Here is a 21,283-nt window from a genome sequence, read left to right on the forward strand (position 1 = left end):
TTAATTTTTAAAAACCAAAAATAAGATGCCCTAAATTCATGCAAACCAGGGTTAAAAATTATTAAATTCCTACAATAAAAAGTGAATAAACTTCAAGTTTATTAATACATTTTTGTTTTCATTTTGGCTATTGGCTTGTAACCAGTCATAAATCAAGCAAATCAAAATCCAAGTAATTAGAATAAAAACAAACTCGCGCAGCTCGTGTTGTGCAAACATGCAGTAGTAATATTTACACCTAATTAAAAACAATTGTGATAGTTGGGGAGATACGAAGGCCTCGGTTTTAATTCGTGACGTATGGCGTGTACGTCTACCTTGCGTTACGGTGTTGGTGTAACGACATTCAGGCCGATAATGCGCGCTTTGTTGATTAAACGTCGCACATTTCGAAGAGAAAAATGCTGTAAAAGAAAAGTTTGCATCTACTGCGAAACATTGAACAAGGCGATGGTTGCACACATACAAAAAAAATAACAAAACCTGACGGTGAGTTGCGTTACGAGGGGACGCGAACCGCAGGGCTGCACGCAAAGCAGCTGTAATTAGGAATGCTTTCGAAATGCAGAATATGAGCCTGGCATGTAATTCGTGGTTTTTGATAAACAGAAAAGGAACCTTTTGGGTAGTTTGTAACCTTTTAGAGAAAGGACCACCGCGGCGCTAGATGCCACCTTACAACAAACAAGAGAAGTATGCAATCCAAACTCGTCCACCCGCAATGGCGGCTGCCTGGTTGTTGACTTGTCTGTCGTAGTAATCAAAACAGTTCCCTCTCAAGCACTTCGCTCTTCTCTGCCAGCGACCAGCATGGAGGACCTCGAATCGTCTCGTCGCGAGCTGCGGAAGTCTGCGGACCTGAGGAGGATACTGTTCAAGGAAGAGGAGCAGGCTAAAACGAGACACGTAGGTCGCATTTCGCTTAGCGCTCGGCTCGGTGGCTCGGCCTCCCCCTGTAAATAAACCCGCGAAAAAAAGGAGCGTCGCTTTCCGGCCGCATAGGGCATGCATTTATTGCTTTTCGCTCGCAGATTCGGAAGCTGATGAAGAAGCCTGCTTGGGAGCGCAGTCCGGATGAAGAATGCATTCTGGAAAACTCTCGTGACCTGGTCCAAATCCTGCAGGAACGGTCGCGGAAACGCCGGTGTAACGAGCAACGACTCCAAGAGGTGTGTACAAAGTTCGTTAGCATCGTACCTAGCCCACTCAAGTCAATCGGTGCGGTTAAGCGTTGAGTCAGTTCGTGCCATATCTTCCTCCGGTGGGAGTGTGGCGGCGAGTTTCGCACGGTCCCAACAAAACAAACAAACAAACGGGTTGCGCCCAGTACAAGCGTTTCGCGACGGTCACTGGCCAAAGCAGCGCGCGTATGTCGCTTTTGCAGCATTTCCGTGACGCCTGCCGTTTTTTTTTTTTTTTTTTCGATATTTCTCGTCTAGATTCTGACGGTACATCGTCTGCTGAGCCGTGCGATAGCGCTCAATTGTGAAGCAGCTGCGCGAAAATATGCATTAACACGCTCAGTTTCAAGTAGTTCTCCATGAAAGTTTCGCCTTGACGACAGGTCGCAGCATTGTGTTGCATATACAGTATTTGCGGTGATTAAAGAAAAAGCAGTATCGGAGCGCAGAACATGTTACTGCAGTTTCGGGTGATGGTGCGTGTAGTTCTGCTTATGGGGGCCACCGGGGGAGAGATGTGGTGTAGCCAATGGGATCACCGTACTTCTGATACATGTGTTATGCGCATGAATTTTACACATCTGCTTGTGTAAATTTCGTGCGCCATTTGAAATGCATGCGTTGCAGCGTTTTCTTTACAGCATTTGAAGTCTGGGTCACTGCTAATCCTTAGGTGAATGTTCAGCATTTCGGGACCAGCCTGCAATTCAGAGCTGGCAAAGTGACGGGGTAGCACTGAGAAGACTCCACACAGAAAGTATGCAGTCTTCGCCAAAAGTTACCCAGCAACGGGGTTTGCTTCTCAGCTGCACAGCGGAGCCTTTACAGCACTCATTCAAACCGAAAGGGCTTGAAAGTTGAGGACAAATGTTCTTCTTACCTTGGCTGCTCACATGTCAGTGCTGCCTTTACAGGCAGCTGCAGCAACCAAACAAAAGTCCTATTTGATTGCTGGCAATTTGCATTGCTGGTATTTTTAATTTTATCTGCATTATTTATTCAGGCCATATATAGAAGCAGCACCGAGAGCAACCTACCCAGCGGCAGTATTGGCAAAGTTCTTTCTCATAAAGCAGTTTCTACTAACCCATAGCCTCCAATATGTATATAGTAGACCATACATGCCACACAAAAGTAATGGATAAAAGTACAAATAAATTGATCTATTTTAAAGGAATATAGACACCAAATTTTGGTGGCTTTTTTCTTGTTAATGATGCATAAGACATTCCTGTATATGCATCACCAGTAGGCAGCTGAATAATGTTTAATTGGATTTTCTTTTCTCATCGGTTTCGGTTTCAGCAGCCGAGACATGGCTGTGACGTCACAATCAAGTCTAGGTCACATGCTGCATAAAAAAACAGTAATGTAATCACTGACTCTTCACTTTTTGCAATTTGTGTCTTTAAGGCAGGCTGGCTTTAGTGTTCTGAAGAATTAAAACGACACAGGAACTATTATATCACTGTTTTATTCATCCCTCACGTGACATAGACTTGATTTTGACGTCACAGCAATTGCTCGGCTGTTGAAACTGAAACCGGAAGGGTGAGAAAGGAAATTCAATTATAAATTATTCAGCGGCCGTAGGCAAATATCACGAGGTGGTCCACGTACAGCAATGTCTTACGCATCATTACAGCAGATAAAACATAAACCCAAAAATGAAGTGTCTATACTCCTTTACAGTTGAGAGCTGTATGACATGTGCCAGAAGAAGATGCTATAATATTGTCAAAGCTATACAGTTAGTAACCAAAAAAAGAAAATACAGTCAGATAAAGAACTGTAGAAATTAATGCTTGGTCGTACTACTGTACAGTTAGTGGTGCAATAAATATGCGGGGTTTTAATTTATGAAACTGCATGGTGATGTTGCAGTTCATGAAAGCTACTTTAAAATACTCACCGAGGTACTTCTAAATTCTTCTAATGTGGAGGTTTCAATATTAAGATATGATCAGTTTATAATGAATCTAAATTACAATCAATACAGTTGATATTATTGCTTTCACTGCAAGATGTGTCCCTTATTGTCTTGGTCTAAATGAGACTTCATATTTGTGCATTTTATGCATTTATACTTACTGTGGTCTTCCTTAATATACAACGGCTAGGTGGGTTCATGTGCTGAAAGATGCATACATTAAGATTTGGTTATCCCTGTAAACCATTAATAGAGGCTGAAAATCAATTGTTTTAGGTTGTTGCTTACAAGTTCTGTATAACTGCTTCATTTATAAGGTATTCCAGTTAACTATAATTCGTAGGAATACATGGAATTGAAACGTGGCATTGTTATTTTGTCATCTCATTGTCTTTTTTTATGACTTGACAATGGAATAAAAACGCCAGTTGTGTTAATGTTATATTGTACTGTTATTAACTGAAAAAAAAAAATCTATATGCAATTTTCTTCAGTTATCAGTGGTTGCTTTGAGTAATTCACTGACAGAAGCACAGCCTTATTTGTTGAGGATAAATTTTGTTTTGTTGCATGCATTTCGATTGTTGCATGCATTACGTATTAGTTGGGGTGAACGGATCCTAGTAAGTTATGGCATAGTTAGAGGCTCGAGGAATTCTGGTGTCATATTAAGACAGGTGTTATGGCTGATGTAGCAGGTTTTAGCGACTACTTAAGTTATTGAACAGTTACGGAGATTGCTAGCCATAACAGTATCAATTCATTTTTTCTGTGTAAATTAATTGTCCAGAAACCAAGGTATTTATAATGCGTTACTATTAAAAGCATAATGTTGTCAATGCTAGAAAGAAACAAAAGGAGACTATTCTTGTGGATAATTCTCCTAAGCACATTATTTATCATCTCTATTTCCGTTGTCAGATACGCATACATGGAATTGTATCAGTATTACAGAAGGAGATCCCAAAGTATACACTGTCCGGGGAACTTCCTATGACAAAATGAAAATTCGCAGGTAACTTATTAGGAAGTTATTAAGAGAATTTTCTCAAGCTTAATGTCATTCTAAAATATAATTTGGCCCTTAACAGATATAATTCATTGGCATACAATTTGGTGTGGGCAAGCAGTGCCGATTGTGAGAAGCATATGGAGCGCTGGGGAATGCCAGTCTCTAAGAGATCATAAAACGTACATAAGAAGGTATTGCTAGACGTAATAGGCTGATGACGGTCTGTTAAAAAAACGATGATCTAAACCAGTAGTTTATGGTTGCTTATTATACAATCCACTGCGGTTAATTACTGTGTGAAACTTTATCAAGAGGCTGCGAAAAATCCGTGAAAATAATGTCTCTTTGTTCTCCTACATTTATTGATGCTGTTAAGTCAGGTGTAGTTTAGAGTAACTGAATAGTTGTAGGGAATTTACGTCTGAACCCAAGCCGTACCTACATGAGGTCATTGTGCTGCTGAAGAAAATTTAGATGTTAATAAATTGCATGTTCAAGAATATTGCCAGAACATTTAGTGAAATGGGCTGGTAGTGTTGGAACACATTTTGTTGGTTGTTTTGAACACATTTAGTCTCTGGTCCATTAGAGGACCTGCTCAGAGACAGACATTTCGTGCACTATTTTGCGTAACCTTTGATGAAAACATGTAGAATGTTGTCTGGCCACGGTGATATCTTTAATAAATTGGAGGCTGTAGCCTCAGAAATCACCAAACTAGGAATTGAAGGCAGGGTCATGTGAAAGCACAGAAAATGGCCCTTACATTTTGTAAAAGAAAAAAAAAATAGCAATTGCTTTATTATCTTAATCTTATGCATTTACATCATCTACTGAAAACACATTGGGAACTAAGAACACTGGGATTATTTGAACCCGGAACTTCTCTCTAAAGAAAGGGTTATGTTGTAATATTTCTTTTTATCATGCAAAGTTTGAGTTTATAGTTCTCGGATTACTTCTTTTGAGGAGTTTAAAACATGTAGTGGGATTTCTCTGGCCTCTCTTTCAGCTATTTAAGCTTTTGCTTTGCATCCAACATCTCTGACCTCTAAGTAATTCATAGATTTAGCATCATGCTATTTCTACAGTTCTTGGCACATACTGTTGGTTGCATTAAAAAACATCTTTGATTAGGAGCCACATGACAGTGTGCCAAATGAAGTTCTACCACATCAGTAACTCATTTATCATTATTGAAATAACTATTTTGGTAGTACTGGGTATTATTGCAAGCACAGAAGCATACATCACTCAAAAATTGTAGTTTGCCCCCTCTAGAGTGAAATACATAGCGCAGTTTCCTCCTTTTCCCCCTCCTTTATTGTACTTCACATTAGTACTCGTATACATGCTACTACATCACGCACAGTGCAACTCGTTAGCTAAGCCCTTCTCTAACACACTTGGACCAATGAGCCCTTGTGGCCTGTGTTCGATCCCAAAACACAGAAAATTGTGCCACTTTATTCCATAAAACTGCTTGCCTCATTAGTTTGACTTCATTGGACCCTTCCTGATTTGTCAAGTTCATTTTCAGTATCTCGAATCACTACATCCAACAGAGGCCAGATGCCGTCGCATTTTACGTGGAATGAGCTTCTTAATGCTATGCATTAACATACCATGACAGCTTCATGGCACTGCTCATAACATCATGCGGAGCTGCATGACTGATTTCTTAATGTTCCTTTAAGGGGAAGAAAAGAAGTCAACAATCAGTTTGGAATTCCGTGGACTCTAGCAAAATCACTTGCAACCTCTTAAATGTTAGATAAGTTGTTATAATTTTTTAGTGATTAATTATTATAATTAATGCAAGAGCATGAAGAGGGGCTTCTCCAGAAAATTCTTTATCGGCGTTCGCAGTGGTGTTGGCATTGTGACTGCAGAATTGCGGGCATGCTTCTAGCACATGGTAGTTGGCAGGTGACATGGCCAGGCACTGATTGTCCGGCGGGTTGTGCGATATCACGATATGAGCGAAACTACATGACATGGCCAAGTAGGTAGAAGCTACCATCGCGGGTCGCACCTTTGAGATGAAAAGGTGGGATGAGAATTGAACACTCTGGGACACTTGTTCCCGAGTGAGGCGCACTGCCACACAGACACATTCATATGGTTAAAGTGGGAGCTTATGTCTAGTGGTCTTTCACCTAACGTGTTAGCTTACGAATGTGTGCCACTGAGCATGTGTGTAAGGCTCAGATTAAGGGGTGAGTGGTTAAGCCAGGATCCACTAATCAAGGGAGCTAGCTGACGGAGCCGTTAAAGCTGTCACGTCGTATAAGTATCCCCCTTCCCCACCCCCGCAAGTTTTTTGCTTCACCTACAGGCTGCTATGTGGTGGGAGGCAGGTCATTGGTATCTTGCATTTGTGGCAGCTTGTCAACAGTTATAGTGTTGTTTTACCTTTCAGATATGTCATCACCTTATTTCTGGGAAATGGGGATCGGTCTTGGTATTTGACGCTGTTAGGGGCACAGGTGGGATATGATTGTGGTCCCACGTACCAACATTGTGCAGGTCCAGGATCCTCCGGCAGTGCTGGCCGAGAAGTGCAAGGAACTGGCAAATGCCATAGCAGAGGCACGCCACCTGGTGGTGTACACGGGTGCCGGCATCAGCACGGCAGCATGCATCCCAGACTACCGGGGCCCCGCTGGTGTCTGGACCCTGCTGAACAAGGGTCACCAGTTGCCTGAGTAGGTGACTGTTCCGGTGCCTCCCTACTTCTGCTAGCTTGAACAATTGTGTTGAAGACCATTGTCTTACTCCCTGTAAAAAAAAATTACAAGACTGTGCTTAAGTCTGCTTAAGAGCGGAAATGGCGAAAGCCACTTTACAGAACTGCATCATCACTAACTGCATCATCATTTTCATCCCTGCTCATTTCTAGTGCTACTATCAGTCATTATCAACTTAATTCACCGTCATTGTCATCGTTACTATCATCATAGTTATCACTAACTGCATCGTCATTTCACATGGAGACGGCAGGAAAGCTAGACAAGGAGAATTAAGATACCTACGTTTGTCACGTGCCTGGCATGGTGTAGTTTGTGGCGCGTTCGGCTGGTGATTGAAAGAGTAGGAATTCGATTCCTAATTAGAAGATCATATTTTTCTTAAAGGTCCTGTTGGTCACAAATTCCACGGACAGTCACTTTCTGCGCACGACACTGATGAGGCAATAAATGCCTTTGCATTAAAAAGGGTGCTGTAAGCTGCTAGTTTCTATCTCTCCCAAAACGCAGAATTTCCTGTATATACTTAGGGTCTGTTTGGTCGTTTTGTGGATCTCCTTTGTTAGAATAGTTGACTTTCCTGCTCAGGTTATTTGGCACATGTGCAGGTGCGGACATAAGTAAACAGAGCACGTATTCTACTCGGAAATAACAAAGCTTTATTGAGCATGCTGTTCTTTTCTGATTGAAATCACGCTTTTATACGTGGACATGACGAAACTTCATATGTCTTTAAAAAAGTGCTGTAGCCTTTACTACTACAGCTGCCCGTTTCTATTGGGCTAGCCATGAAAAATGTTAGAAGGAAATTGCATGCTTTGTTTACGTTTGTTGGCCGCTGTGAATATTCTGCAAGGTATTTCAGTGCGTGGCATCAAGAAAGCACAGGCCTAATATTTTTCAAAAAACAGCGACGAGTATACAGCAAGGTATGAGATGTAATCACTCTTCTACTTCTTACACACGGGCACATTTAGTATCATTTTCAGTGACATTTAAAGTTATATGCAAAGTGTCTCACGATGAAATTTAGTGACACTCTTTGAAGAAGGGACTCGCCCTATAGTGAGTTTGGCGGCCTCACTTCACTTAGTCCAGCCAGGTAACTGTGTAGTCTGAACAGGTCTGCATCCACATCACATAACCCATGTATATTTTTTTAGCATTACTGTGCCTTGATATCTTTATTCTAACTTCTTGAATATGTCCTTTAACGAGCATCGGTTTTCAGAGTCACTGCCAGCTAAAAATGATGTGCACATTTGAACAGCTACTGTCCCTGTCATTTCTCTTGGCCCCACCGTTGGCTATAAGAACAGTGATGGCAAGGGCACTTCTTGCAGCTCAGTGCAAAGCTCAAGTGGCCTCAATGTGTGTACGAGAAAAAAACAAAGAGTGCTACAACATTAATCACGACTGGCATCATTTTCAAATAGCATTTATTATTTCCATGTTACAGCGTGCACAGAAAGTGCCATTTGTTTAGGAGAAGCGCACGTTTATATTTGCTTCTGTGACAGGGGTGAAATGGTGCCTCTGTTTCGTGTGTTTGTTTTCTTTATTTTTGCATTCTTGGATCAGTCAAATAATAGCTCAATAAATCGTGTAGAATACCAGCCCTGTTTTGCACCCAAGGTATTGAAGGAGCCGCGCATTTTCTTTGCTTCCCCAACCGCACAGCGTTCAGGACCTGAGTCAGGCGTGCCCGACGTTCACGCACATGGCCTTGGCACAGCTACAGCGTGCGGGGCACGTCAAGCATGTCGTGTCGCAGAACTGCGACGGACTGCATGTGCGCAGCGGCCTGCCCCGCTCCTGTCTATCGGAGGTGCACGGCAACATGTTCCTCGAGGTGTGCCCGCGCTGCAAGCCACTGCGGCAGTTCTTCCGCCTCTTCGACGTAACTGAACGCACGGCCCTGAGGCGGCACCGGACGGGTCGCCAGTGCCCGGCCTGTTCCGCGGAGCTGGTAGACACCATCGTGCACTTCGGCGAGACGGGCCGGCTCCGCTGGCCACTCAACTGGAAGGGTGCGGGGCGTGCTGCTGATCGGTGCGATGCCATTCTCTGCCTGGGCACCAGCCTTAAGGTTCGATCGATTTCTGTTCCTCCCGCTACTGTGTTCTGTGCAAGGGTGTGCAAAGATTTAAAATTATGAATGCAAAATGAGCATGTTTGGTGTTCGTTTCGTATACGAAGAACGTATTCAGAACTTTCCAAACATTCGAAATTTACCGAATACACCAAAACATTTCGAATTTATCGCAGTTTCATCGTGTTGCAGGCTTCACTGCAGTGGTTGACAGTATGGACTGTGCTTGATTATTCTGTAATTCCAGTGCCCTGAAAGTGTGCACTCACCACTTGCCATTCAATGTTTGTGTTGTCAAGTTGTTGCACATGGGACATTAGAGCTTCTCAGGAGGCTCCACTACTACCCACATTACCCTGTGAAGGATGTTGTATAAGTCGCCGCCACATATTTCTCTAAATTGGTGACTGCTGTGCGGTCACCACACACACCAGGCATGGTTCTCAATTTCGTTCGTGTACACCCTTGCGGCACCACCATTATTTGTGGTCGTGAAATTGCGCTTCGGTTACTGAGTCCATGGTGGCTGCAGCCATTGCAAGCAGACAGGTTGGAAGATGGAGTGCAAGAACCACCTTTGAGCACTGATTCGCTGAAATCCACCGCTGCACGGGGAATTCTCACATGGCGTGAAATACCCAACTGAGCTAGATGTGGGTTGAACAGCCTGTTTTTGCATTGCGGGGAAAAGTTCTGTCGTCAGTCATCTCCCTGCTTGTAGGCTGACTGTTAGTTAACATGTGCATTTTGTATCAACTTGTTACCACTTCTTCACTTTGGTCTGCACTGTGCAGCGTCATGAAAACAAAATGCCGTAACTAGCCAGCTTTCTTACGTGAAACTAAAACAGTGGTCTGCTCATGTTTCAATAGAGAGAACATGGTGCTTAAGTTGACAACACCAGTGCTTCCACTCTTGCTCCAATTGCGCCATTCTGCACCAAACGTGATTTGCTGCGCCATCATGATGCAAACTGCCAAAATTGCACCAAAGTGCTCCAAAATGAATCTATCAAGCAATGATGATGATAACGACAGGGCTGTAGAGGGATCAGAGTGGCCGGAGCTGAGGCGAAAAATAGGCTGTGGGCCGGAGTATGATGATGATGATAAGTTGTGGTTGTGTAGCGCCATCTATTGCATTGAATGCAATCTCATACATAGCCGTTTGAGCAAAATAATATATAAAGCAGAATGCCTTGATGCTGCCGGCATGGCGCTGCTAGCTCTCGCGTCGTTCGCGCCGCAGGGTTGCCAAATTGGGCTATAAATAGCCAAACTCATTGTTTTTGATTGAATTACTTCAGATAATCACTGGTATAGATAATGCATGTAATGCTTGCTTTCATAGCATTACAATTCCTTGCTGCAGAACGTCTTGAAATATGGACCGGGAAGGCAACGGCAAGATAGTAGCTGTAAATCGATTTGTTCACAATAGCTGTGCTGATATATTGGGTTCTTGCTGAGCAACGGACCTTTTAGAAACGGCCACAGGTGCTCCAAAGTGCTCTAAAGTCCATTTTTTACTGCTCCAAAAGTTGCTCCAAATTGCAGTTTGGCAGTAGCAGCACTGCAACACTCATACTTTGTTGCCGTAAAGGTTCTCTATCTCTCTATGTCTAAATGTAAGCAAGAGATTTCAGTGGGACGCCTGCAGAATATAAATGTTACATGCTAGAGTTCATAGTCAATGGAATGTTGCTGTGCAGCCAAGTTTCTCACATTATGCTGGAATACTCAGATACGGCGTCCATTGTGTAATACCTCAGCATCTCTTGTGTAATACCTCTCCGGCAACAATATTAGTCAGCATTTAGTTTATTCATACGGAAGCATTGATATAAAATGATATAAAAATGAAAGGTTAGAAATACAGAAATAGAAAGTAAAACAAAATAAACGCATTAAAATGTGCAAAAGTAAAAATTACAAAACAGCTGTGGCAGCGCTAATGCTTTCATATTCAGCCAGTTTCTGCAGTTTCTGCAAGCTTTTATTAGTAACAGGAAATGTGCACTTGTGGAGCAGTAAATAAATAGCAGCTGTTGAGACAGTGACATTTTTCACTTATTTTTTTCAGGTGCTTCGACGGTATCGCTGCTTGTGGGGGCTGGACCGACCTGTTCGTGATCGGCCCAAGCTCTACATTGTGAACCTGCAGTGGACACCCAAGGATGAATCGGCGGTGCTCAAGATCAACGGCCGCTGCGATGATGTCATGCGAACCGTCATGGAACACCTGCAGCTCACAGTCTCCGAGTATGAGCGGTAAGCGGGGCTTAGGAACACGTGTGGTGTGGAGAGAGCACATTTGAACTGTGTATTCCCGTTAGTAGCAGCGGCTTCAAAAGTGTGTCTGTTAAGATCCGACAATTACAACAGCAAGTGTATGGGGATGTACTTTGTCTAAAAACAGTTTGGCCTGCTGACACAAATCATTTCTGTTTGTTGCTTTGGTGAGCAAAACAGGTGCAGTCTTCATGGTTGGTAGTTAGCAAGAGTTAGCAAGAGTTCGCAAATATTCTAAATTTCGAATACAACAAAATTTTTTTCATTTCACCGCAGTTTTACTGCAATGCGCATTTCACCACAATGCGTGACGGCTTGACCGCATATGTGGCGCAGTCAAGCATTCTCAAAACACGGCACATCCGTTTTGTGGAGAAGGATATTCTTTTTTCTAAAGAGGACCTTCCCGACAGTGTGCGCAAAGCGCACACTTAAATATACAGGGAAAATAAAGGAATTGTCCTCACTGGAGTTTTATTTCACAATCATTCCTTACAAAATGTCACAATTTTTGTTATGGAGCAGTCCTGCTTCCAACACTTCCCATAGCAATCGTAAATAAGACTGGTTAACAGAATCGCAAAATATCTTTGTTGCTGTGGAGTTTGTCTTGAAAGAAAATGACCGCCGCCCAAGTCTTCAAAAAGTGATTTCCCTTTCACTGGGATGGTTCTTGGCAGCCTAAGGTACCATTCAAATTCAATATTTGAATCATTCAGATGTTTTTTTATCACTCTTAAAGTCCGAATTAATGAGATTTTACTGTATGTTTAACCCATGCTAGAACTGATGAATGGGGAGATGAAGGTGCAAGGGAGTGCGTTTGGTCTGTGTGAGCCAGCGGTCGCAGACTCATATCCTCAAGCATTTCATCCAAGACAAGCTGATTGTCAGACCAGCCACTGGGAAATTGGTGGGCACCTGCTGCGGATTGAACCTTGCGTACAAAGCGTGAATGTTCAAATCGCTTGGCCACTGTGAATGGCGCACCCACTTGCCAGCTTCCTCAGTGATGCTAGAGAACGTCGTGTTTTACAACCTGAATGAGCTACAGTGTAGCTGTATCACTGTGCAGGCACAAGGACCCACTGTGGCGGCTACACACACCAGTACGGCCGAAGGAGCTATGCACCTTCACCAGGCAGCCTCTCGTTGTAGCGGCCGATCAGCCCCCATACGAGGACCACTGCTACGCTCTGCCAATCAAGGAAGATGGCAGCGGCAATGACGATGGGTGCGACACCAATGAAGTGGTCATCAAGCAGGAAAAGAGTGAAGACGGGGAAGAAGACGATAATGATGAGAAGGCCAGCAACCAAAAACAACCGCGGCTGGTCGGCTGGTACGGCAAGGGATGTGCCAAGTGGCGCCGAAAGCGCTGACAAATGCTGCCCACGCCAGCTGTGAAAAGGAAGTCACATATGCGACTTGTGCACTCCTTGTGGTCTACGCACTTCAGGCTCTTCTACCGTGCTGCTTGCCGCAGGTGACAAAGTGTGGTGCAGTGACGGCAGGCAGTCGCTGGCATGAACTTGAGCTCGACCTTAGTGCATGCAGATAAACTAAGGCATGCACCCGGGAAGTGTGTGTCTGCATTCAGAACCAACATTGTGCATTTGCAAAGTTGCCCTTAGAGACATAAAGCAAGATTATCGGAGAGAAGTCCAGCTGTTTGTTATGGCGTTTTATGTCGTTGCAAATGTGGCTGGGAGCCAGATTACCAGCTGGCAGAGCCTGGTTGTCGCAGAAGAACTATCACGGTGCTGATTGTAACTGAAAAGCATTTAGTGAATGTTTTCTGGTATGCAAGTGAAGCGGGTTTGAAGCTTACCCGGTGGTTTGCACTGCTAGGCTTATGTTTTGTGCCGCAAGGTGGTGCCACAGATGTCTTTTTGTTTTTGCTTTTTTTTTTTTCATGTGCACAGGTATCTGTTGGGGAGCGAGCGCTCAGTCCTGAATCTTCTTGCTGCATGCATTCAAAGCATCGACGCATTTATTTTGGTTGATGGAGAGGACTACATTTGGCGCGCACACAGAGGCTTGAGGGAAGGGTGTGCACCAGGTGTTTAGTTTGCATCATTGTTCTGACTTCTTCGGAGGTTCCTCTCTGCCTGTGAGAATCTGAGGTGTGCACTCGACTTACGTACTTTCTAATCTATAAAAGCACCTGTTTCTGGCAATTCTTGGGGCAGCGCCATTATGGGGCAAATGAAATGGGGTTCACATTTGTAATGTGCCATGAGGTGTGTGCAATCCTTTTGCAAAGAAAATGTAGGAACTCGTGGAATCATCAACCTTTTACACAAAAATTTTCTGTTTATCAGTTTAGGACCAGCTGCAACTACCAGGAACAGAGCTTGTGGTAACAGTGTCTTGCTGCCCTTTGTGCCTGCCAGTCAGGTTGAGGTGGCCGTGCAATTGTTTGGGTGCAAATTTAAACTACAAAGTTGTGTTATGTTCTGTGCAGTGTCTTCAAGCAGTGTGAATTTTCGCCTAGAGGCACAAACAGTGAATCACATGCAAGGGTGGCAACTGTCGGTTGTCTTTGAGTATACATACTGTACAAAACATATTAACCAAGTTGTTCCTATAAGTGATGCAGGGTCCACAGAAAGCAAACCTCTCGTCAAACCTCCATACCATGCATGCAGCTGGAGTAACCTGCATTATGAACTGCTTCTTTGCTTGTTTTGTTTGCCTGTGTAATAAACTGGAAGTATGCAATCCACAATAAATATAACACTTTCTTTTTGTGGTGGCAAGTTCAAGTGTTGTCCTTAAATAATTGGGCAGGGGCACTTCATCTCTTCCTTCAAGGACATGATGCGAGGTGCTAAAGGGATTTTTGAACAATTTTTTTCTTCCTTCATTGGAAAGCTCCATCTCCAAATTAACAAATACCCGGCTGTGGAGCTGAGACACGGTAGAACAATTTAAAACTTAATTTTTCCACATGGTAGTCTCATTTTTCTCAATGGTAGTCCGCATCTGCAAACAGTGACGTCGTGGGCACGACATACAGTTAGTATAGGTAACTTTATGCAGCTCTGGAATTTTCAAGGATGACTTATCTTCCTCCTATTAGGATGTATTCTAAGTTTCAATACATTAGCACAAATAGAAAAAGGTTGCAGCTGTCACATTGAGTAATTAAGTCTGTCATCTCAGGAAAACTATCATTTCAAACCTGATGAAGATGTACTAGCTGTTCGTGCTTAGATAACTTCTAAGTAGTTCATTGTGCAGGATAAGGCGAATTGCTGGTACCTTATGACATTGTTCTAAAAATCTGAGCACTTCAAAAACAAACTTACTGCACTTTGAAACACCTTCTGAATAGAAATGTTATATGCTAGAGTTCATAGCCAATGGAATGTTGCTGCGTGAGCCATAATAGGAGTTTCTGGCCTCTGGTTGCTCCAATGTGGCAGTGATCAGTTCTGCCATCGGACAACAGTAAGTCCGCCTTGTGCGGCAAAAGCCCATTATGTGGCCCTTTTCCCAAACATTTCACCCCAAAGAGCCGAGCACCAGGCTGGGGGAAAGCTTGTACCCATTGAAAAGCCAGTGGGTACCCGGCGGCACCAGGGATCGAACCTGGTACCTCCCGAACACAAGGCGGATGCTCTAACACAAGGCCACGCTTTTGTCATTACATTCATATTTTTATTGTCATTATATGTCATATATTTGACACTTCTTTTATCTTTCAGAATAATTAGGACTCCAAAAAGCGCCTCCTTTCGTTCCCAACAAAATTTTAGTCTAAAATTACTTTGAAAGCAGCCTTTGGCAGAAAGAGTTTGGAAATGGTAGTTTTCCGAACGGTAGTGCTCTTGCAATAAGTGCTGAGAAAAATGGGTTAAACGATTTCAGAACATGCTATTGAAACTGCAAACGCTAGTTTGCAGTGATTGCTTCAAGTTGCCTTTTCTTTTTTTTTACCTTTGAGCTATCCAGCAGCCTTGCCTGCTCTCATGAAATACTCTCCTTGGCTGCTTGCTGGGTGTCCCTCTTCGTTATTCTATATCCAGCTTGTCAAGCACTTTGGTTACCTAGGAGTGGTGTGAGAACAGCGTTGGAAGCACACACGCTGTGTTTCAGTCGATCCAAGCTTCTATTTCTGTTCACCAGCCAATCCGCTGTTGCCATGGCCCAAAACCTGCCTATTCTTTGTTTTCCTTTTTGGCTGTCTGCTGTTCTCTCGATAGCAGGTCCTTTTTGTCTAGAGAACGCGAATAACAAGCATTCTTACTTGGGGATACACTCCGCTTTCAGTTTCTTGCCTGCTATGCAGCTGCGTCTTGAAATCGGCATTCGTAAGCGCTGTCAGAGGTCAGCGTATCCTATCTCTTAATTTTTCTACTCTGCAGATGACAACCAAACTTGGTCGTATGCTTGCCTCTGTCCCTTTAACCGCTTTCCTTGTGGATCTTCATTCGCCTACATCGCACTTTGTAACTTTCGCCATCACTAATTCCTTAAACTTTGACCCTATTAGCTCACACATACTCTTTACGTACAGTTGTAAGACCACCCAACACACACACATGTATATAAAGCCTCCCACTTAAGAAAGCCGTACAAATGTGCCTGCATGGCCTAGCATGTCCGACACGGAAGCTAGGGTCCTGGTGGTTCGATTCCCCTCATCCATCTGAACTTAGAAGCCCAAGTTGGCAACTCCTTCCAAATCAGCTGCGTCATGTGGTCATGTGACGTTACAAAATCATATGAACAATCATTGCCTCACGATGTCACCTACCATCTGCCAGAGCCATGCCCATGATTGTTCGCTCATAACACTGATGCCAACGCTTTAACGCTACTGCATTACAAAAAAAAAAAGAGAGAGCAGAGAGCACTGCAGTACCTGCACTTGGGAAATGTGAAAGGATGAGCATTGCTGTTGTTGCAGCTCTTGATGCACCATCATTTTGTTTCCTAATTTTTAAATTTTTAATTCTTTTTTTCACCTTTACCTATGTCTTTAGTTCTCTCGATGCCCTACAGTGACCTTACGGTGGACAAGGAGAATTATGGGCATGCACGTTTTTTGGTGGCTGGTAAAGGTTCAACTAGAGAAGCTGCCACTGTCCTGATTAGGTCTGCGTGAATAGTGGCTTTTGTGTGTGGGGTGAGTAGTAACTGTCTTCAAATATTTTCGAACGCTTTTCATGCACAAGAAAATAATTGGTCAGCACCTGTCAAGTCATCTGCCAGATCCACGCACGATTTTTAATGTGCATTAATAGCCTCCTGGTGCAAAAAAGCATCCACATATGTGTATCTCCACACAACAAAATTGGCCCTCTGGGCACCCGAAATTTGATTTGACCAAATCTGGTGTTTAACCTAATTCAGGTAATGCCAATTCAATGCTGACCTGCAAATTTGCTTGGTCTGCTTCCAAAATTCGGTCTTCTGGACGCAAAAATTTTGACCTCTTCAGAATTTTACCAAAATCAACATCCAACTGGGTATGGCCAACTCAGCATTAACTTCCAAATTTAGGTCGGCTATCCCCAAAATTTGGCACGCTTACGCAGTCTCCACTGTAGGAGGCTGACACCAGATGGTTTTTCTGAATAATGGGGGCCTTTAATACTACCGCGCTAAAACCATGCATTTCCAAATGCATAAGACCATTACACAAAAAAAAAAATTGAAAGAGGGTATCGAAGCTTTGTCACACTCATCAAAGTTCATCAATTTAGTATTGCAAAAATGGCCGTTAAAAACTGAGGGATCCGACATTACTTGCGGGCGTGTGTGCACCTCCAACTGCTACTTTCTTATTTTGATGTGGTGACTCAATGCTCACCTGCTAGGCATGTTTACCGTGCTCCACTGTGCCAACTGCAATCCCATGTCAGATGTCCGAAACAGCCATTCGACCGCATGTGCTGTTTGCCAACTCCCTCTCCTGCTCGCACCGTTGCGTTTGATTAGCTTATTTCACACGAAGAAAAAGCTGCCGCAGCTGTGCCAGCTGCAATCAGCCCAGGCTAAACCCGCAGAAATCGGCGCATGCATGACATGGGTAACATAGCCATGGACACGACAAGATTGTATCTGGCTGCTGTGTTCACGCCTAGGCGCATGGTACGTATATGTAAAGTGTTCATGGAATCTGGGCCTTAGTAGCTCCATGCATGGTGCCTAGAGGAGGTACCGCGCAAAGCAAGCATTCCATAACGTTATTTGCCAACGACAAATACTTTGAGATTTCAAATGCCAAACATTTGGATCAAATCAGATATTGATACTTGACTACTGACCCAATATTCGAAATTACCGTACGTTTGCAGAGGCTTACTTTTGGTAAATCTTATTTTTTCCACATAGGATTGTAAACCTTATCTTGTGAAATTTTTAGAGTAGAACATGAGTATATTAATTTGTTGTGGTTTGTCCGTGAATGTGTACCACATGCTGCAATGGGGATTGTACTGTCGAGAACAAAAGCCTCTGGACCGCACGTCTGGCAGTTTTGGACTAGAAGTACAATGTAAACGAATTATCACTTCATTTCTCCAGCACATATGAAAGAACTAAAGTCAAACTTTCACATCGAGAACTACGATCAGAGACTACTGGCCGATAAGGAAGTTATGCGCTTCAGTTGCAGTTTGTGTGGTCCACAGATTTTTGTCTCCGATAGTACATTAATAAACAACCAAAAGCACTGGCACAGAGGTTCATTATTTTTTTCCAGTGCAATCCAGAATTTTGACATTACTGTCCTTTTTTATGCATGCATATGACTTTGGCAGAATTACTAGCCTCAACCACCCACTTTCTGAAGCCCGCTCAGGCAGTGTCACCATCCAACACAATTCCAAGACCATCAGGTATAGGCTCACCTAAAGCACATGATCGCACAAAAGCTTTCCACCACTGCCGTTCATTGGGGAGGCTAGCCAGTATAGAGGCTTGCTTAGGCGTCATGCCCAACACGTGCGCACCGAGAACATGCAGTTGCCGCACTTTAACCGCCATGATGCCGCGCAGACGCCCGCCACTGTTTCGCACTAAGACACTGTCGTCGAGTAGCTCTACGCTGATGAGACGAGCCACACTGTCCCCTGCAAGTTCCCTTTTACGCTGCAGGTCTGCCAAGTCCAGCACGGAACTGGCACGCAACGAGTGCGGGCACACGAAGAACGTCATGCCAGCAATGCGGATGTGTGGCAGGAGGCAGCTGGCACGTAGGCCGTGTGCTCCAAACACGGCTGCCAGCTCGGCGAAACCGTCTCTTCCCAATGGCAATGGTTCCCTGCTGAACCTCGTTGCTGGCGAAACAGCACCACCTTTCACCAGCTGTGCGGACGCTGTGACAAATGCCAACCGTAGAGCAGCTTTCTTCCTGTCACCGAACAAAACTGCACGCTCTGCACTTGGTGAAGCTGCTCTGTCAATGAGGTCCCAGGGAAAGCAGTTGAGGCAGACCAGAGACTGTAGTGCATCGAGCACGTGGTAGAGATATTTGTGCGACACAAACTGCTGCTCGAGAAACTGCACAGATGCTTGTAAACTTTCCTTCTTTGCATTGTGACTCACAGCTGCAAAAGCCCACAGCACCTTTGCCACGTCTTTTACCCTGGGTTGCAATGAAGGGTGCAACCTTGAAGAATCCGTCGCACTCCGAGTTTGTGCGCCAAGTATGGAAACTACTCTGTCCTCAAGGCATTCAAACATTTCTTTGTCGTATGCAGCAACGCTGGAAAATGCAGCCAACATGTGGGCACATTCTACGACCACCAATTCTCGACAGTGGTTGATTGCGTATCTTGACAGGTTCTCGAGAATGTCGGGATTGTAATGCTCGCAGAGTCGCAAGAATTTGAGCATGGATATAATGTCGAACCTGTCCTTACTCAACTTCAGAGCTTCACTAGTATGCTGTGCAATACTGTTGAGAAAGGCATCATCCATGACCTTTATCTTCAACTTGAAAAGGCTACTGCATAGTACAGCTGTTTCCTTAAAGTCCTGTTCGTGCTGAAACTCTGCCAGTCGTTGCTTGACAGAACCCACAAAATCCTCCGGAAGGGAACATTTCTCAAGCGCCAACAGGTACAAAAAATGTACAAAGTGCGACCGGGGCAGTTGTGTGATGTCTATGGCACGAAGAAGTTGTCTTGCGTAGCCACTTCCGCCGCCATAAGGTAGGGAAGCCCAGGCATCCATCACACGAATAGCAACTTCTGGCGAAAGGTGGCCCACCCTTCGGCAGCACTCTTTTTCGAAGGCACGCGCGTGTTCCGTCTTGGCCGAAACAGCTGCAAAAGACAGCACAGCAGCTGGCAAGTGCTCGTCGCCGACAGCTGAAAGGACAGCCGGGGAATAAGAACGGAGTGTTGGGTCAGCATGTCGCGTCGCCACGGTCTGCTGATAAGTACCACTTTCCCGGAAGTAGTTGAAATAGTGGTCTCTGACGAAGTGGCTGCTGCTGCTACGCCGGCAGTGCGCGGCACTGGAAGCCACACAGCTTAACCGCAGCAGCAGGTGACGTATCGTCGTCGCTGGTGCCATCATCACTTCATGTCGAAGTGGCACATGCTCTTGTACTTGACAAGCAGCTCGCGCTTGCGCACTAGCTGGCGCCGCAGGGCTTCCACCCTGCGTAGCTGCTCCTCGCGCGTGAGCTCGATGCCTGGTAGTTTGTTGATCATGTCGCGGCACAGCTGCAGCTTGCCGCGCAGCTCCTGGATCTTTGCGGCACTGTCGTAGCTGTCCCGCTTCTGTGTGGGGTCGTGCGAGTCCTTCTCGATGCTAAAGAGGGTCAGGGAAAGAGGGAGGAAAGGTACTGAGATTAGTCTGTCCGACATAACAGGAGAGGAGATGATTGCAGGTTCCTGTCATTAGCGAAGCAGAGACTGATCGAGACGCGCTAGTGAACCTTAAGTGAAACAGTTATGGGAACTGTGCTGCCTGCTTTCTTTAGTCACTTTATTTCTCCTAACTAAGGTGCGAACATCTTTCATAATCCTTCAGATTCACAAACTTAAAACAGAATTCAGGATTAACTAGTTCAGTGTACTACAGTTGGTTGAAAATTTAATGGTCACTGACCAAAGTGAAAAAACGAAAGGCCCCGCCGGGGTGGTGCAGTGGTAAGACGCCCGACCACTGTGCCGGAGTTCCCGGGATCGAATCCCGACCACGGCGGCTGCGTTTCGATGGAGGCGAAACGAAGTGGCGTCCGTGTGCTGTGCGATGTCAGCGCACGTTAAAGAACCCCAGGTGGTCGAAGTTTCCGGAGTCCTCCACTACGGCGTCTCTCATAGCCTGAGTTGCTTTGGGACGTTAAACCCCACAAACCAAACCAAACCAAACCAAAAAACGAAAGACGTTTCGGGAACGCTACGGCTCCCTTGTTCACAATCTTGGTCAGTGACCATTAAATCTTGGTTGACCTTGGTCATTGACCATTAAATTTTCAACCATGATTCCTGACCAGACGGTATGCCGTCAAACCATCGACTACGTACTACAGTTATCTTCGACGTGCTCTATCCCGCTACTTTCGCAGTGGAGTCTAGGTACACTACACAGTGCAGTTTTAATGGGTCTACAGAAAGGTTACAACACGTTGCCCAGCTGGACTGTCTCACCGAGTAGATAGCCAAAGTTCAATGGGGCCTTAAACCGAAATCGCATTGCTACCAAATCCTTTCTCTATGTTGCTACTGCCACGACAGGTCGGCATTGAGATTCACTTCACGCCTACAATGTCCCATAGATTTGTGCCAATTGTTTCAAGTAAATTCAGCGGTGTTTTTCCCCGAACTGCGAGCTTAATAGCAGAGAAACACAGCACTTACCTTCGAATAACGTCGTAAATAAGGTGCAAGATTTCGCCGCTGACTTCTTCGATCGTCGCCATCTTGCACGTTGTGATGATATTGATGATGTCAAGTTTGCTTTCACTGCTTTCACCGCCACGGTGCTGGTGCCACTCACAGGCTGATTAATTAAGGGATCAAAACAGTAAAACTTATAATTATTATGCACACTTTGA

The 21,283-nt window shown here is 44.5% G+C and overlaps 3 protein-coding genes across 4 annotated transcripts; 1 reads left to right on the forward strand and 2 right to left on the reverse strand.

The window, feature by feature from the left end:
• Nucleotides 1–322: 322 nt before the first annotated feature.
• Nucleotides 323–13,169, forward strand: Sirt7 (sirtuin 7). Of its 2 annotated transcripts, none has more exons than XM_084604550.1 (7): nt 323–489; nt 803–906; nt 1,032–1,169; nt 6,653–6,831; nt 8,554–8,962; nt 11,048–11,235; nt 12,332–13,169. In XM_084604550.1, exons 2-7 carry the CDS (start codon nt 811–813, stop codon nt 12,636–12,638), a joined length of 1,317 nt encoding a protein of 438 aa, XP_084460676.1. In that variant the 5' UTR covers nt 323–489; nt 803–810; the 3' UTR covers nt 12,639–13,169. The 2 variants fall into 2 exon arrangements, with proteins under 2 accessions (XP_084460676.1, XP_084460675.1); XM_084604549.1 differs by lacking the exon at nt 323–489 and adding an exon at nt 496–693.
• On the reverse strand, nt 13,146–19,797 carry LOC146189786 (uncharacterized). The gene has a single exon (XM_084604547.1). The coding sequence runs from the start codon at nt 19,795–19,797 to the stop codon at nt 18,070–18,072; it is 1,728 nt and encodes a 575-aa protein (XP_084460673.1). The 3' UTR covers nt 13,146–18,069.
• On the reverse strand, nt 19,797–21,175 carry MED9 (mediator complex subunit 9). The gene is made up of 2 exons (XM_084604551.1): nt 21,087–21,175; nt 19,797–20,034 (listed from the first exon to the last, which is right to left on the reverse strand). The coding sequence occupies exons 1-2, from the start codon at nt 21,146–21,148 to the stop codon at nt 19,797–19,799; spliced, it is 300 nt and encodes a 99-aa protein (XP_084460677.1). The 5' UTR covers nt 21,149–21,175.
• Between the last annotated feature and the right edge of the window lie 108 nt (nt 21,176–21,283).

The sequence above is a fragment of the Amblyomma maculatum genome, chromosome 5 (genome assembly GCF_055883805.1).
Source record: "Amblyomma maculatum isolate TAMU_Amacu chromosome 5, ASM5588380v1, whole genome shotgun sequence".
NCBI lineage: Eukaryota > Metazoa > Arthropoda > Arachnida > Ixodida > Ixodidae > Amblyomma > Amblyomma maculatum.